The following is a 16479-nucleotide window of genomic DNA, read 5'->3' on the forward strand; positions in this document are numbered from 1 at the left end:
TCACTGCAGCACCTTGTTCATGTTCAAGGATTTCAACGTCATGGGCATTCATCTAGCCATCTTGCGACAGCCAATACGCAAGATTGAATGTCAACGCCGTATATAGCCTCTATATCCGGGCTCCCATCCATCCAGAAGCCCAATGCTTGAAAACGCCGAGTTCGCTCACTTGAGATCCGCCCATGCCGCTCTCGCCAGCCGCGCCGTCTTTCTCACTTCTCGCACACGATGCCCACAGACCATTGTCAGTTCTCGCTGCACCTGAGGTGCGTGCGGCAACAGATGCTGAGACTCGTACATGCGTGGCAGACCTCCAACAATCTCCAGAGCAAGCTTACCGCAAGCGCCCTCCGTCTCGGGATCAACACTCGCGGCGGAGGACTTATGCGAGAAGACTCTTGTGCAGATCTTGATGATGCTTCGGAGGTGCCCCTTGCCCTTCTCAGGGGCCTCAATAAGTGTGTTCTTGAGTACATCAAGAGCAGCCTTGGTCTCAGGGCCAATTTCGCTGTTCTGCGCAACGGCAATAGATATACGGAGAATTTTATCCGCGTCCGCCTCGTAGATCGGGAAGTTCATATGCTTTACAATGAGGAGAACTCCAGTGCTGAAGTTTGACTTGACCTGCTGGTCTTGCACCTCGGCGTCTTGTCCGGTAGCGGCCTGCAGCATGGGGCTGACCAGTTCGAAGTACACCTTCTGCACCCATAGAGGCTTGACAATAGCATAGTTCTCCTTGGCCAATGGCTGCTGGGGAACCACAATGACTTCGAGCCGCCTTGCAAGTTCAGAACCGAGTTTGGCATCCTTTGGCGAGTCTTTGATCAGTTGGAGAAGTGGTTTTGCTTCCTTGCCGCTATATCGCCGCACCATTCCTGCGGCAAGGGCATATACTGAAGTGATCTTCTCCAAGCGGGATGCATCGTCCTCAGACGAAGAAACTAGAAGCAAGCCCGATGTGAGTTGTTCAAGCGCAGCTACAAGGCTCGGCAAAGTCTCGATCTTGTACTTGTTGGCCAGGATGGTGAGAATGGATAGCGTAACCGGTCTGCTTGGGCTGGAGTTTGCCACGAACCCGCTGAGGATCAGCTCTTGTCCGACTCCTGTCTCAAACTATAATCCAAGTTAGCAAAGCCATGATATAATACTTGAACAGGAGAGACATACAAGTCTCGCTACTGCAGACGGCTGTAGCGCTTGCAGTATACCAAGAGACAGGACATTGGGAGCTTCTGATGCTAACCAAGCCCATGATGACCCGTTTTCCAAAAAGCCTGGCTCAACACCACCGGACAATTGTTCCTCTGATGTCTTTTGAGGGACGGTTATAGAATCATCACGGAAGAGGCTGATGGCGAATGTCTCAGCTTTCAGTGCAGTCTGCTGAGGCTCGCTGAACTCGTGAACCACAAAGCCCGTCAAGGTAGAGATCAAATGGAGGTACTGGTGTCCAGCGGACGGGTCCACGCCAGTAAAGTCGTCGCTCAGTGTAAGCGCCGATTTGCCAGTCTGAGGATGCGAGTCGGCAACCTTAGTGGCCCTGCGGTAAAGTTGTCGAGCAATGAAGAGACTGACAAGTAGGAACTCGCGTCTGATCTCATCAACAGACGATGATTGCGGAACCTGAGAGTGGTAACCCACAGAAGTTTCGACTTGCTTCTCTCCACCGAGCTGATCCAGCTCGGGATAAACGGCACTAACCCTTTGTAAGGGTTCATTCTCAAGGTCGAGGTCGTTCCGTGGGTTTTGTGCCAGGCAAGCATCATTGAAGTGTCGGATTATAGATTGAACTGTCGCCGCCAGAGCGCACCAGATCTGAGGGTCGACCTTCGCCTCGAGAGCGTTGAAAAGTTCCGAAAGGAACGATCGAATGGAGTATATGAAGTGGTCGAATCCGTTCCTGGGGGTTGATGGTAACTCTGAGGATCCCACAAAGGCAATGTGAGCTCCGAGGGCTGTGATAGTCTCGGATGCTTCCTCTGCTCCTCCACTTCGCCAACTGGGTCGAATAATGGCCATGGCCTGGTCAACCAGAGGGTTGAAGCCCTTGGGATACAGACGGATTGCACGTTGCAAGGCCTTGGTGGTATCATTAATAAGCTCGTCACCACCAGCTGACCGGGGATGTCCTGGGCCGGATTTCGTCAGGATAGCAAAGAGTGACTCGCAGATTTCTGAACACGTTCCCTCGGGAAGAAGTCGCTCAGAGTCATTGTTAGCAGCATCCTCCGCCACAACAAGGGACTTGGCTGGCCTTTGGCACAGCAAAGCTCCAGCCCCCTGAACGGCCTGAGACGCAATCTTGATATCGTCGTAAGAGGCGTCCAATTTCGAACCAAGATCAACTGCCTTCTTGAAAACCTCGTCGTAAAGCGACTTGAAGAAGGCATCAATAGCGGCAAAATCTTCTCGTTCCTCTGCAGTCATGTCTGAGTCGACAAGCAGAAGTCGAGTTTCCAAGACAACGTGGAGAACCTTGAGAAGATCCTGGCTGTGCACAGGAGCTTTTGGATGGCGCAGGTTCTCCTTGATGTGTGTCATGACTGGAGCGGCCATCAAGACAAAAGCACTGGGCTTGGCGCTCAAGACACTGACCAAGAGTCTGCCGGCAGATGATGCGTACATGGTGGTAGCCAGATCAGCGACACAATCCCTTGTGACTGAAAGGGTATAGTCACGGAGGTCATCGCCCTTGAGTCTGTTTGTGAGGGACTTGAGGACCTCCAAGGTACCCCAGATGGTGTCTTCAATCTCTCCATTTCGGACCTCGTACTTGAGGCTCCCCCAAAGTCTGCCGCAGTAAGGGGCGACAGACTGTTCAGGGTGGGTGTACTCGTCCAAGCAGGCGCGAATGGTTTTGAGGATATCAACCTATTGGCGGTTAGTGAGGGCAACTCTCCAAAAGGCTATTGTAGTTCTCACCTTGACATTAACAGTCACAGCATCACCCTGGTCCAACTTTCCAAGAAGGAATGGAAACACGTGGTCAGCTAGCAAGTGAGTAGACGAGAAGCACTTCCGTAGCTGCAGCTTCAAATCTTCAGGGGTAATGGCAACCTGCGATGCCCGAGGAAGAGAGATCGGGAAGTACGGCTTGAAAGCACCATAGACCTCCTCCAGAACCTCCTTTGAGGGCGAATATTCAGACAAGAATATTCGCAGAATGTCGAACCAGACCATCAAACATTCAGGATCCCTCTCACTCCGGCAGAGCTGCAGGAGGTCAATCATGAAACCAGCAGATGAGCCATATCGATGCTGCAGGTCGCCAGCAACTTCGGGGGTAGTCATAAGTAGTCGAATGAGCTCGTAGATGGCAAGCCGAGTTTTGGATACCTGACGAGGAAAGTCGTCTCGCAGGGCAGAGATCTTCTGGATAATCTCGTTTCCGCTATGGCGCTGGAACGATTTCATGGCCGCTATTCGGGTCAGAGCAGTGGCAGAGGGCATAATGCCAGCTTTGTGATCAACCTCGAACATGGCACCAAAGAAGCTAACCAGCAATTTTACTACGAGTTGTCAGCCAGGACGTGGGTATATAAGACGCATGGTACATACCTTGACTTGGCTTCAAGATGTCCTTGCTCAGAAAGTCCAAAGTTCGAGAGAGAAATTCCAGAGCTAAAGTCTTAGAATTAGCAAAAATGACAACCAGTAGCGTTCCTAACCTACCCTTCGCTCTGGCAGTCCAATCTGGTGTCTCATCCTCGGCTTCATGACCACTCCCTGGCATCCATGGTTGCACAGCTTCAACCCATCGCGCTACTGGGTTTGTGTTGGCAGGTGCAGTTTGAATCTCTACAGCATACAGTCAGAAAAGATCCCTCGTGAAAACAATAAACATGTCCGGAGAATAAGTACCCTTGGCAGCCTTCTGAGCGATGGCCGTCTGTCGCCCCTCATCATCGGCCAGGACAAACTCGAGGGCCCACTGCCTGAAATCCGCCATGGCGAGCAGGGATGAGACTTTCAGTCGTACTCTAGCGTATGCAGATGCGACGATGCAAGTTCAGGACCTATCGCTTGGACTTGGGAGACTCGAGTCCTCGGTGCTCGGGTTGCGGTAGAGAGCGGCAGAAAGTTGATGCCCACCAAAGGCGGTGAATTTTGATGGCGGGGTACAGGACGCTTTCAGATTGCTAATGAAGGAGAATACGGCGGGTGAGAGGATTGATAAAAAGATCTTGAGGAAACTGAAGGCGTCTAGTTCCGATTCAATGAGATTAAAGATGGACTATCAATTTGGTCCAATTGTTAGAGGCGACTTTGTCATCCTCCAAACTCCGAAGCCGGACGCTCCTCAAGCTGAGAGAATCGATAAACGCCCGCCCCCACTATTGCCGGTTTTAGTGACGACAGAGCTCGAAGCCCCCGGAATTCAGTGGTTTAACCCTGTCCTATCAAATCTTTCTGTCACGACTCCATAAGTTCTTCCTCTTTACCTTGCGACGACATCAGACTACGATACCCAATTGGAGTTGTTACGTCCAAGGACGATAATATCAACGCTTCGCCATGGCTTCACTACGAATTCCCGCTCTTCGCCGGCTCGTAGCCGCTCCCCTACGCGCGACACAAGCCGTCAACCAACGTCGATGGGCTCAAGTTCACGACATCCGCTTCCTCGCAACCACACAGCCACCGCAGGCCGTCCTCGAAAAGTACCGCGAGAAACTCAACCAAAAGGCCCAGCAGGAGGGTCACGAGAGCATTGACCAGCTCAAAGCTGCCTACGCCGAAAAGATCGACGCCGAGCGCCGCAGGGATGCCGTCGAGCATCCTCCCGGAACCATACCCCAAGCTCCCGACACCCCGACCATCCAGCCGAACAAGGACCTCCCGCCAGGTCAGATCGAGCCTACAGAAGAGCGCGAGGCTCCGAGGGCGCCTCCTACGGGGGCTGACAAGCCCGCCGTCAAGACCCTCAATGACATCATCGACCTCCCCAAGGCGCGAGAGCTTCCCGACAAGGAGCTCACTGCCATTTGGCGCCTGCGACACGCCTCCAACGAGAACGCCATATGTGCAGTGATCCCGTCCTCGACATACAAGATCATGGAGGAGGCTGCGCAAAATGCGCCCCAATTCGTTCTCCCCGTGCCACACCCGACACAGGGCGCCGAGATTCACTTCCTCCAGTGGACGTTTGACGCTGCGTCTAAGACAAGCACCGTCCTTTTCACTCAGCTCGCCGAATACAAGACCCGGGGCGAGTTTGCGCAACCACACACAACCATCACGCACCACCTGGACCTCGCCGATGAGCGAGGCCTGGTCCTGATGCAGGGCCAGGTCGTCGAGGATCGGGGTATCAAGCCCGAGAACGCCAGGTGGTTGGTCATGTGCCTGCAGCGATTCTACGGCGGCTGGGAAGGTGAGGGTGTTGAGCTGGACGGTGAGCGCAAGGAGAGGGCTCAGGAGCGAAAGAAGCTTCTGGACTGGTTTGCGGCTGGCGACTCGAGGTTCAGCGTCGAGAAGCTGATGGAGGAAGCTGAGCGAATGGGTTAATCAAAAGATGTGAAACAGGATGACATGATTGACATATTTGATTGTATAGAGGTGGAATAACAGAGCCATACCTCGTGTAAGATACAAAGCATATTGTACAAAACAAGTAACGATACTCCCACCCTACAGCTTGGCCTTTGGCCCCCCTTCTTCCTTGTTCATCTGATCCCGCAATATGCGCCTTAGAATCTTGCCGGATGGTGACTTGGGAATCTCTTTGACGAATCGCACGCCTCCGCGCAACCGCTTAGAGGGGCCGACTCGGCTCCCCAACCACTCGATGATATCTGCGGCCAGTTCCTCGCTCCCATCCACGCCAGCGCTGGGCACGACATATGCACGAGGAGCTTCAGTCTGCTCGTCTTCGTTCCAGACTCCAATAACGCAAACGTCTGCGATATCCTTCCGGCCGATGAGCTTGGCTTCCAGCTCGGCTGGTGCGACTTGGAAACCCTCTGTCAAGCTGTCAGTAAGAATGGTGCACGCGAGTTTCATTGTACGTACTGTACTTAATGAGCTCCTTAATACGGTCTGTTATAAACAGGTTCCCGCTGGTGTCAATGTACACGACATCGCCAGTCTTGAACCAGCCATCCTCGGTGAACGTCTCCTTGTTGAGTTCAGGTCTACTCCAGTAGCCTTGGAAGACGTTTGGGCCTTTCAGGAGCAGCTCACCGGACTACAACCATGTTAACAGCTTTCCATGTATAGGAACAAGAATGCAGCTGAGCAACACATACCTCGTTGGGCGGCAGTTCCTTTCCTTCAGGATCAACAATCTTGGCTTGCATATTTGGAACCAGTCTCCCAACAGACCCAAGATACCGCCTCCACTCATCAAACATCTGTACCGAAACTGCAGGACTCGTCTCTGTCAATCCATAGCCCTGCTTTACCATGACTCCCAGACGATCCCATACTGCATCCACCAGATCTCGGCTCAGGGGCGCGGCAGCTGAGTTGACGAAACGCAGAGACGAGAGATCGTACTGCGATACCAAGGGATGCTTTCCCAAAGCCAGAATAATCGGTGGCGGAACGTAGACAAAAGTCAGGCGATGGTCTTGGATGAGTTGGCAGGCCTGCGCAAGATCGAACTTTGCCATGACAACGCACTTTGCGCCTGAGAGTAGGCTGACATTGAGAACGACGCCGAGACCCTGGAGTGAGGTTAGTGTTATTCTCCATTCCTCCCCGTAGGGCACGACTCACGTATATATGGAAGAATGGCAGCACTCCCAATTGAGCATCCAACTCCCAGTTCAGAAGCCTCAGGTCAAACTTGTCAAACTGACAGGCGTTGGCAACCATGTTGTAGTGCGTCAACATGACGCCTTTTGGGAGTCCCATTGTTCCCTAAATCATTAGTCTTTTCTCTCTGTTTACGAAATCCTCACTTACCGAGCTGTAGGATAGATATGCAAGGTCCTTTTGCGGATCAATCGTCGGTTTCTTGGGTTTGAACCAGGCACCTTTGTCCGTCACCTCGGTCCAATGCCTAAACCTCCCAGCATCGTCCTTCCCATCGCCAAGAAGTATGATCCTCTCAGGCTTGAGGCTCGCTAGCTCAGCTGCCTTGCATGCGGTCTGAAGAAACGCCTTGTGCGTCACGAGCGCCTGGGCCCGCGCGTCGACGAGCTGGCTTGCGAGCTCTTCGGCCGTGTAAGTCGGGTTCGCAGGGCTTGCGACGCCACCAGCCCAGAGGACGCCGAGGTTTACGACAGCTGTGTCTATATGATTCGGGGCGAAGAAAGCTAGGACGTCGCCTTTTTGCCAGTCAAAGGTATGTCGGAGGCCCCGGCCAAAGGCGGCAGAGAGATCGCGGATCTGGGCGAAGGTGTAGGAGCGGTTTGTGTCGCCGTCAATGAGGATCGCTGTGCAAGATGTCAGCCTTACTCTTTCAATCAAATTGGACGGACTACAAACGCTGATTATCAGGGAATTCGCGAGGACGTTCCATATATAGGTTCCAGACGTCGACAAGAGGGATATCGACGTCTGCGAATGGTGACGAGTACGGCATTGTGGGTGATCCGGGATCGACAGATGAACAAGTTGATTTCTTTCCTCAAAGAAAAAGATAGCTCAAGATGCAGGATCAAGGAACCAGGAACCGTCACAAGAAAGGATACATTCAGCAGCTCCTTCACATCTTATGTCACATCCTCCAAGCCCAAGTCGCACCACCAACCCCAGAGTTTACGCCTCCCAAGACCACATGACGATCCCATCAGCTTCCATCTAACCGCCAACCAGCCAACTAGGCCCCCTGCTTCCCAATGTGGCTTTTCTTTATGCGAGGTCTTGTCCCTCTCCGGAGGATCTAGACCGGGGTGGTGTGCTGGTGCTGTACGCGGGGAACCGAGCTTGCGCGGGGGAGAGGTCTTGGCTGATGCGGAATTTGACTTTGGGACGGTTTGGAGAGATCGACTCAAAGGCCGTTGCCGTTTTTGTGCTCGACCATTTCGTGGCCCGAGTCCGTGGATATGGGAAACGCCATGGCTTATTGTGTCACCAGCCAAGCTTGAGAGACCTTTGGCATAGTATCTGATGAATTGATGAATCTATATGAATAGCAATAGTCTAGGTACATTAATATCTTATATCCTCCTCTAACTCCTGTAGCAACACCGTCGCTCAAACTCCAAACTCGAGGCCAAGGCAGTGATGTTAACAAAAAGTCAGTCGGAGCTATCAGTAAATGACAACGTCTCTCTCCTTCTTTTCCATCATTCAGCGTTTCTCGTGTAAATGCGTTTGCATGTATCGTTCATCCTCGTATCTCATCTAGTTCTCGCCACTGCTACTCGATTGGGTCTCATCAACCACATCCTCGGCAACAGTCACCTTTGGCTTTCGTGGCTCGACGTGCTCGCATCCCTCTGGGACACGGCAAATATCGCGGGCATCGCACGTCTTCCAAAGCACCTCTCGAACCTCTTTGAACACCTGGTCCACTGCGTCCATAGCCCAGATCACGTCAAGATGCTCATACTCAGGGATTGTCTTGCTGTGAACCACATCAACGAAGGGCTCACGGCCCTTCTCAAAACGTCGGAGGAGTTTCTCGCCATCGACAAGATTATCGTTTCCACAGACCCAGAAGGCCATCGGCGGTGCTTGTTCATTGTACCATGCTGTCGAGCCCTTGGGATGTTTCCGATGCGCCTCGATTGTTGACTTTGTTCTCGGTGTCACGGGCCTTCCGTCGACTGCTCCATCCATGTGCTCCTCAGCTTTCAAGGCATCCTTAGTAGCCAAGATACACTTGTGCTTGGCAAAGCACTCCCGTCCAAGCCACCATCGCATCGACTCGGCGCTGACGTATACGGGCGCGAACTGGAACATTCTATTTCGAAGGCCACGGTCCCAGCGGGAATCTGTCCAGTCGAAGAGGAAGGAAAAGACCTTGTAGCCGAGCCATCCATATACGCGTGGGTCCAAAAGTTGATGCATCTGCATCATAAAAGGGATAAAAGCGTGAATCCCAAACATGAGTCGAAACAGGCCGGGCGAGATTATTCGCATGAACTTGAAGTACATCTTGCCGATCAGGGGTCCAGCATACGCTGCGGGAGCAAGGGCGCAAAAGACTGTCAGCTTCTCTCCTAGGTCAGGTCGTTGTTCCTTTGCCAAGGCAACAAACGTTTGTGTCGTCCCCTGAGAGTGGCAGATGAGGCCGATCTTCTCAAAACCTGTCTCAGTGATGATTCGCGACGTCAACGCAGGGAGATCAAACACGCCCATCTGCCGAATGTTCCAACACCACATCCGCGGGTCGCTATACTCAAGCAGTGTATGCTTGGGTTTGAAACCGCATCGATTGTTTCCCAACCAGACATCGTAGCCAGACTTGCAAAGCCAGAAAGCAAGAGACTCGTCGTCATTGCAGCAGTACGCCCCTGAGCTCTGCAACAAGCCATGCATGAGCAGCACAGGAAACTTGGGCTTCTGATTCGGATCCTTGAACTTCCGTCTGGGGCCCTGGAAGGCTTCCGGTCCTTGGTGAGATCGAGTACTGCCATCCAGCTCGGTGTACTCCTTCGGGTCGTAAACGTGCCATAGGTCGATCAAGAACCCGTCTTCGGTCTGAACCTCAAAAGTTTCAACATCGAGCCCAACTCTCCGCGCATAGTATGCCACATCACACACGATGGGGTCGGGGCCACCTTCGGTTGGTGGGAAGGCCTCGGCGGTTTCTACACGGTCCAAGGTGAGCCCATTTGTTGACTTCTTTTGCACCCAAGCCTTCTCTTTTTCATGCCTTACGCGGGCTCTGCGCTTCTCCTCTTCGTAAAATGGCCGACGTGCGTCAGGGTTGCGGAACGTTAGCCGGTAAAAGATCTTCCTCCAGAGCGAGGGTATGCTTGTAAATAGAGCACCCAGAACAATGACGCCAAGAAATGCCAAGCTGAGGAAGAAGGCCGATACCCGGAAGAATAGACATTGAATATTTCGAAGCATGGAAGGCGGCCCGTAAAGAGGCAATGGGGGAAAGAGAGGATTCGTATGCGACGGAGGCATGGCCTTTCGCAAGGTGTCATTGGTCGTCGACTTCTGCATTGATGCGCCATTCTGTTGCTCTGGCAGCTGGACAGCTTTTCGGTGTCGCGTGTCTGTACTTTCAACATTGGAGATCTTCACCTTTACCTCATCGCCCTCCTTGATCTCGACGCTCTTGGGTTCTCCTTGGAGCTCTTCACGGAGGACATTGAGTTTGTGCGCCTCTTGCAATGGTACACCAGGAAGTCGTTGGCCATCTGAAGTCACAATGACAGGGTCCTGAGGAGTCACAAACTGAGCCTCGACGGCTACAGAAGGATCCTGCCCAGTCGGGTGTTGATGAGAGAGCTTTTCGGCTTGTTGACTGAACTGGACGGCGGTTTCAGCCAGCTTCTTGCCGATAACGTGAGGGGTCTGCTCTAGAGCGGCACTTGTTGTGCCATCATGTTCCAGGGTCATTTTTTTTTAAGTCTTTGGGTTTGGAAAGAGTATACAATGGCGTGGTAAGGTCCAGAGTTCAGTCGGATATACGAAGGGTCGCGTATAGCCGTCCTAATGATGAGGGACTAACAGTGGTCGAGATAGGGTGGAGAGAAGGACTAACCAGCCAGATATATCCGCATGTCTGGCAGGAACAAAAATGAAAAGAAGAAATAAAGTTGTTCGAAAACTTGAGAAGCAAGAAAAGATTAATGTTCGAGGGGAAAAGGTGGGATGGTGAACGTTAAGATGATAAAACCGGACCAATAGGGTAGGTCGGTGGCCAACTTCCGCTTTGAGAAGGGGTAGAGCCGTGATTGGATGACAAGAATAAAGGACGGATACCGAGATGTTCTAGGTGGATTTTTGGGACCCTTTTGTCGTCCGATTGTTTACAAGACAAAGCGTTTCAAAGATGAGAATGGCGAGAAAGTTGGCGGCGGTGTAAGGGCCCTTACATCTGACTCGCTGCGAAATATGGTTGCGTCATGGGCGTTAATACAAGGGGGGGCTTGGAAGCGCCGCTGAAAGGGCCGCAGAGGGAGGGTGGGCTCGCAGTCGACGAGTCTGTCACTCGCTGCCAGGGAGCCGGATTTGTGGCGGAGACTGCGACGACGTGGAGGACGGATGATCCCTGCTCGAAGCATGTGAAGTTGACAAAAGGGGCTGGGGGATCATCACGCCTGGTTTAGTTCCGGCCGATCAGGCTGCAAGAGCTAATTTGCACTGCCAACGACCAAGGCCTGGACTTGATAAAAATCTTGGACGTGTCTGCGTGTCAGTGACGGCGCCGATATCTGAGTGGCGGCTTCATCTTGTTCTTGGGGAAATGATTTGAAGTGTCTGTGGCGAAATGGAGCGTCATCGTGAACTTTGGACCTCACCAGGAGATAACAAAACTGACGATAGATGGAAAAGACTCCGAATAAGAGTATCATATTAGTTTCATTTAGACTGACTACACGAATACGATCATAGTGCACCACATGCAATAATAGCATCTGATCTGTTAACTGTTGTTTCTCTGTCAATCCAGGGTCTCACCAGCTGACCCTTTTTTTACCCCGGAGAGCCGGTACGTACTTCCCGTGCCCGCGCCCGTGCTCCGCGGTCGGTCGGGGTACGTACCGCTTCTCTCCCGTGTCGCGCGCCAATGCCGAGGCCAAATTCTCTGTCCCCCTTCCTCTCGGTCGCTTTGAGCCGCAGCCGAAACGGAAGCCACATCCCAATCTCCAATCTCCAGTCGCAAAGGCAACCGCTTTGCACCTCGGAATCTGGGGCCGTGACAACGTCGACTCGGCACAAACTCCTCACCTGTCGCTTCAATTGTCTCTTGCTAAAGTGACTGCGTGTCCCGAGTGTGTTGTTTAACACTTTCTCCTTGCATCTCTTGCTATACCATCCCTCCAGAAGCTCCGGATCGCGATGCAACCATCCCCGCGTTGCGCCTGAAGCTCCATCTCTCGACCGCCAGCTCCATCATCACCACCCCACGCCGTATCTCAACCCATATATCAACATGGCAAGCTCATCTCGATCCGTTGTGACCTCGGCCAAGCGACGGAACCGCAGACGTCGTCAAGACAAGCCATCCATCGCCGCCAAGCTCATCCTCGATGACCATATCAAGAGCGATGTCGGCATTGTGTCCGAGGACATTTTCCACGATCTCTTCCCCAATACTAGTGATGGTATGTCGCCTCAGTACCTAGATGTTAATGTCAACCCATACACCGCATTAGAAGGTTACTGACCCAGGATTTGCGTAGGCGCCGCCCAGAATAACATCCATCATATCGCGATCGCTCCATGGGCGCCAAACGCGAGCCCGGCCGATAGTCCGTGGTCAATTGTCCCGATAATACAGTCTTCTACTCTCTCCCCATCGACCGTCCGATTCTCGCCCTCGTCCGCTTCTCTCCAGAGCTTCGCCGTAACCCTGCAACAGGTTGCTCCGTCCAAGCTGTCGAGCCATAGTCGAGGTGGAATCGAGATTCTCGTCCTCGATGTTGCTCCCGTACCGCTTGAAACTGTCTTTGTGAGCTTGGAGAGCGAACTAACAAAGAGGCTTGAGAATGGAGAGGGCACATTTTATCGAGACCATCCTACCAACGGCAGGGGCAAGAGCGCTGGCAACTCTTCGCCAGAGGAGCGTCTTGTGACTTCTCTCAGAGCTGCTCTGAGTAGTCTAAAAGTCGTCCACTCTGGTGATTTGTTTCCACTTCCCCTCCCCCCGCATCCTCTCACCCATGTGCCACCGAACCCGGGCAAGATCATGCTGTGCGAGCCAGTCGCCCAGGGTATCCTGACCGAGTCAACCAAGATCATTCTTATGCGCGGCCGTGTTCACACCAAGCAGATCCGTCGCGTCGCATCAGCGAGCCAGCAACTCAATGGCGCTCGCGAGGACGAATACGATACCAGCACCGACCAATTCTACTCTGCTGCTGAGGACCGGGATAAGTCAGGCACCACGACCGAAGGGATGGAGTCTGCCACTGAAACCGAAACTGATCTGTCGGGCTCTGAAGAGGACGAATTATCGGACGACTCGATGGATGATATGATCTCTCTGCAAGCTCCGACTCTGCCCACGACCAATGCAAGTGGAGTTTCGACGCTACAACCGGGAACACCAATGACTGTGGGCACTCTGCGTGGCAGAAAGGTGAGCGGCATTAGCGGCATTGCTACGCCTGGCTCTGTCTTTTCAAACTTTACCGCAACCACTGCTCGACCGGATAGACCACGAGGCAGACTATTCAAGGCTCAGGGCCTAATGAAGCAGATTCCTTCAGATCTGCTTCACCCAAAGCCATCCCTGGAAGATGACGAGGAAGCCAGAATCTATGTCGATGTATCGTCCTTAACTAGGATAGGATGCTTTTCTGGCGACTGGGTTAGAATTGAGGCTGCTGAGGAGCCCCCTGCCAATGGATTCGGCGCCTTTGGCCTGGGAAGTTTTGGACAGGCAGACTCGGAACCTGCCAAGTGGCGACCTGTTCGAGTATATGGTCTGCCAGAGGGTTATTCTCAGCGACCTATGACGAGGATTCCAAGTGCAAAGCACGGAGAAAGAAGACTGTCTTTCTTTGAGTCGCAAATCCAGCGACCCACTAGCCCTACGGCCTATGCCTCTCCAATTCTCCTCGCCAATCTTGACGATGCTTCCTATCTTCGACTTTCCCCCCTGAAGAAGGCATCTTACCAAGGCAAGGGTACCATCCCCAGATTCACCAGCGCAGCGCGGCCTCCTTATGCTCGGGACATTACCATCCACCATATCCGAACCCCTATCTCCGCAGAGAGGGCATTCCAGACCGCCGTGCTGGGTGGCCTGAAGCGATATTTTGCGCAGAAGATCCGTCTAGTCCGGAGTGGAGATCTCATCGCTGTGCCGGTCGATGCTGAACTTGGCCGCACGCTCCAGGAGATGCCCGGCGCTGGAGGCTCCGAGGTGGATGATGTGATGGCACTCACCGCAGGCGGCCAGGAGACCGGAAAGCAGCCTTCGAGGTTCGACAGTGTCGCCTGGTTCAAGGTTGGACATATCCAGATTCAAAAGGCCGATGAGGACGAAGACGGTACTGCTGATGCCTTCTGGGGATCTGTTGCTTGCATCGATAGCTCGTCCGTAGCCATGCACGGCTCAGGGTTTGAGACAAGCCGGATACCTGGTATCAAGCAGAGCACATGGCAATATTATCTAGGTCTCAAGAAGACACCCAGGAGAGCATCTGAATCTACGCCTCCTGCGATTCAGGAGCCCGAGCTGCCATACGTTTCTCCCCTCAGGCGTCAGCTGAGGGAGCTGATTGCTGCTGCCACGAGTGCAAGGGCAATTCATCTCAAGATGCCACCCGTCGCAATCCTGCTGACTTCTACGCATCGCAATATCGGCAAGTCAACTCTCGCTTCCAGTGCTTGCTCTGATATGGGCCTGCATACGTATACGATTGACGCCTATGATATCCTGAGCGAGGGAAGTGGCAGTGGAAGCGATGTTAAGACAGAAGGCTTCCTTAGAACAAGAGCAGAACGTGCTATGAGCTGTGGCTCTGATTGCTGCGGTTTGCTTCTCCAGCATATCGAGGCCTTGACCGCTGACCGGATTGAGGCCACCATTAAGGAGATTCTGGAGGACACCCGAGTGCTCATTGCCACCACGAACGAGGTTGACAAGGTGCCCGATGGCGTCCGAGGACTGTTCACGCATGAGCTTGAGATGACAGCACCCGATGAGGCGGAGCGTGAATCCATCCTCAAGTCTATCATCAGTGATAAAGGCGTGAGCCTCGAGCCTTCTATTGATCTCAACTCGATCGCCCTGAAGACTGCAGCCCTCGTGGCAGGTGATCTGGTAGACGTTGTTGAACGAGCCTCAATCGCCCAGCAGTCTCGCCTCGAGAAGCTCTCAATCAAGAACACTAACGCTGAAACAACCGTTACTGTGCGAGACGTCCAGGTTGCTGGTGGCCCTCTTGCACGCTGCTTGACCAAGTCGGACTTTGATATCGCCGTGGAGGCGGCTCGCAAGAACTTCTCTGATTCAATCGGCGCACCCAAGATTCCCAACGTCACTTGGGACGATGTTGGTGGCCTGAACAATGTCAAGGAGGCTGTCACCGAGACCATTCAACTGCCGCTGGAGCGCCCCGAGCTCTTCGCGAAGGGCATGAAGAAGCGATCGGGTATTCTGTTCTATGGTCCTCCTGGAACCGGAAAGACGCTGCTTGCCAAGGCGATCGCCACCGAGTACAGTCTCAACTTCTTCAGTGTTAAGGGACCCGAGCTGCTCAACATGTACATCGGAGAGTCTGAAGCCAACGTGCGACGCGTGTTCCAGCGTGCCCGAGATGCTCGACCTTGCGTCGTCTTCTTTGACGAGTTGGATTCAGTAGCTCCGAAGCGAGGTAACCAGGGTGACAGCGGCGGTGTTATGGACCGAATCGTGTCTCAGCTCTTGGCAGAGCTGGATGGCATGTCTGGTGGCGATGATTCGGGTGGTGGTGTCTTTGTTATCGGCGCGACCAACAGACCCGACCTCTTGGACCCTGCCCTGTTGCGACCTGGTCGATTCGACAAGATGCTCTACCTGGGCGTCTCTGACACGAACGACAAGCAACAGACCATCTTGGAGGCACTGACAAGGAAGTGAGTAGTATGTTTCTGACACACTTTGATGCTAATGTATTCTCAGGTTCACTCTTCACCCGTCAGTTTCTCTCGCTTCTGTGGCAGAGCGCCTTCCATTCACCTACACTGGTGCCGACTTTTACGCTCTTTGCAGTGACGCCATGCTCAAGGCCGTTACGCGCCAAGCTTCAGCTGTGGACGCCAATATCAAAGCTATCAACGCTGACCCAGCGACTCAGCATCCAATTTCGACCGCTTACTACTTCGATCATTATGCCACGCCGGAGGACATTGCTGTCATGGTTACAGAGGAGGACTTCTTGGCTGCCAACGATGAACTTGTTCCTAGTGTTAGCGCTGGCGAGCTGTCCCACTATGAGCGCGTTCGGGCCATGTTTGAGGGTGGTCGGGAGAAAGAGAAGGATGACAAGCCCGCCCCGGTGCCCCAGCGCGTTGTGTCAGGTGCATCAACGTCGTCAAAGGGCAAAGGGAAAGCTGTCGCAGGCAAGGGTAAGGGCAAGGCCATTGCCCTGACGAGTGATGATGAATTTGACGAGGAGGATGAGGTTGATGATCTTAATGGAAGATCTAAGGGCAAGGGAAAGGCTGTCATGGGCTTTCAGGACGGCACGGCGAGCGACGACGATGGGTTGTATTAGATGAGTGAGGATCTTCTGACTATATAGGCCCTTGTATAATGAGCGAGCAAAGGGGTTGCGCCTTGACTACTAGACTTTGTTGGATATACCTCCCCGGCGGGATATTAACTGAGGCTCTAATAAAGAGTCGTGTACATCATCAGCTCCAGTATTGAGCGAGAATGCCAACTATCTTTGGGTTTGTTCTAATGTT

General features: G+C 53.1%; 5 protein-coding genes across 5 annotated transcripts; 2 read left to right on the forward strand and 3 right to left on the reverse strand.

Annotated features, from left to right (window-relative positions):
- Window positions 1-165: 165 nt before the first annotated feature.
- Window positions 166-3949, reverse strand: NCS54_01030500 (MMS19 nucleotide excision repair protein; the record flags this gene model as incomplete). Its single annotated transcript, XM_053155619.1, has 6 exons — window positions 166-1113; window positions 1168-2871; window positions 2923-3509; window positions 3559-3621; window positions 3673-3798; window positions 3862-3949. 6 exons carry the CDS (start codon window positions 3947-3949, stop codon window positions 166-168), a joined length of 3516 nt encoding a protein of 1171 aa, XP_053011594.1.
- Window positions 3950-4515: 566 nt separating this feature from the next.
- On the forward strand, window positions 4516-5508 carry NCS54_01030600 (Hypothetical protein; the record flags this gene model as incomplete). The annotated part of the gene is made up of 1 exon (XM_053155620.1): window positions 4516-5508. The coding sequence occupies one exon, from the start codon at window positions 4516-4518 to the stop codon at window positions 5506-5508; it is 993 nt and encodes a 330-aa protein (XP_053011595.1).
- A 123-nt stretch (window positions 5509-5631) lies between these two features.
- NCS54_01030700 (Hypothetical protein) lies at window positions 5632-7531 on the reverse strand (the record flags this gene model as incomplete). The annotated part of the gene is made up of 6 exons (XM_053155621.1): window positions 5632-5963; window positions 6013-6187; window positions 6249-6668; window positions 6721-6864; window positions 6910-7382; window positions 7435-7531. 6 exons carry the CDS (start codon window positions 7529-7531, stop codon window positions 5632-5634), a joined length of 1641 nt encoding a protein of 546 aa, XP_053011596.1.
- Window positions 7532-8295: 764 nt separating this feature from the next.
- On the reverse strand, window positions 8296-10470 carry NCS54_01030800 (Abhydro-lipase domain-containing protein; the record flags this gene model as incomplete). Its single annotated transcript, XM_053155622.1, has 1 exon — window positions 8296-10470. One exon carries the CDS (start codon window positions 10468-10470, stop codon window positions 8296-8298), a length of 2175 nt encoding a protein of 724 aa, XP_053011597.1.
- Window positions 10471-12010: 1540 nt separating this feature from the next.
- NCS54_01030900 (Peroxisomal biogenesis factor 6) lies at window positions 12011-16286 on the forward strand (the record flags this gene model as incomplete). Its single annotated transcript, XM_053155623.1, has 3 exons — window positions 12011-12182; window positions 12261-15645; window positions 15692-16286. The coding sequence occupies 3 exons, from the start codon at window positions 12011-12013 to the stop codon at window positions 16284-16286; spliced, it is 4152 nt and encodes a 1383-aa protein (XP_053011598.1).
- Between the last annotated feature and the right edge of the window lie 193 nt (window positions 16287-16479).

The sequence above is a fragment of the Fusarium falciforme genome, chromosome 8 (assembly GCF_026873545.1).
Source record: "Fusarium falciforme chromosome 8, complete sequence".
NCBI classification, from domain to species: domain Eukaryota; kingdom Fungi; phylum Ascomycota; class Sordariomycetes; order Hypocreales; family Nectriaceae; genus Fusarium; species Fusarium falciforme.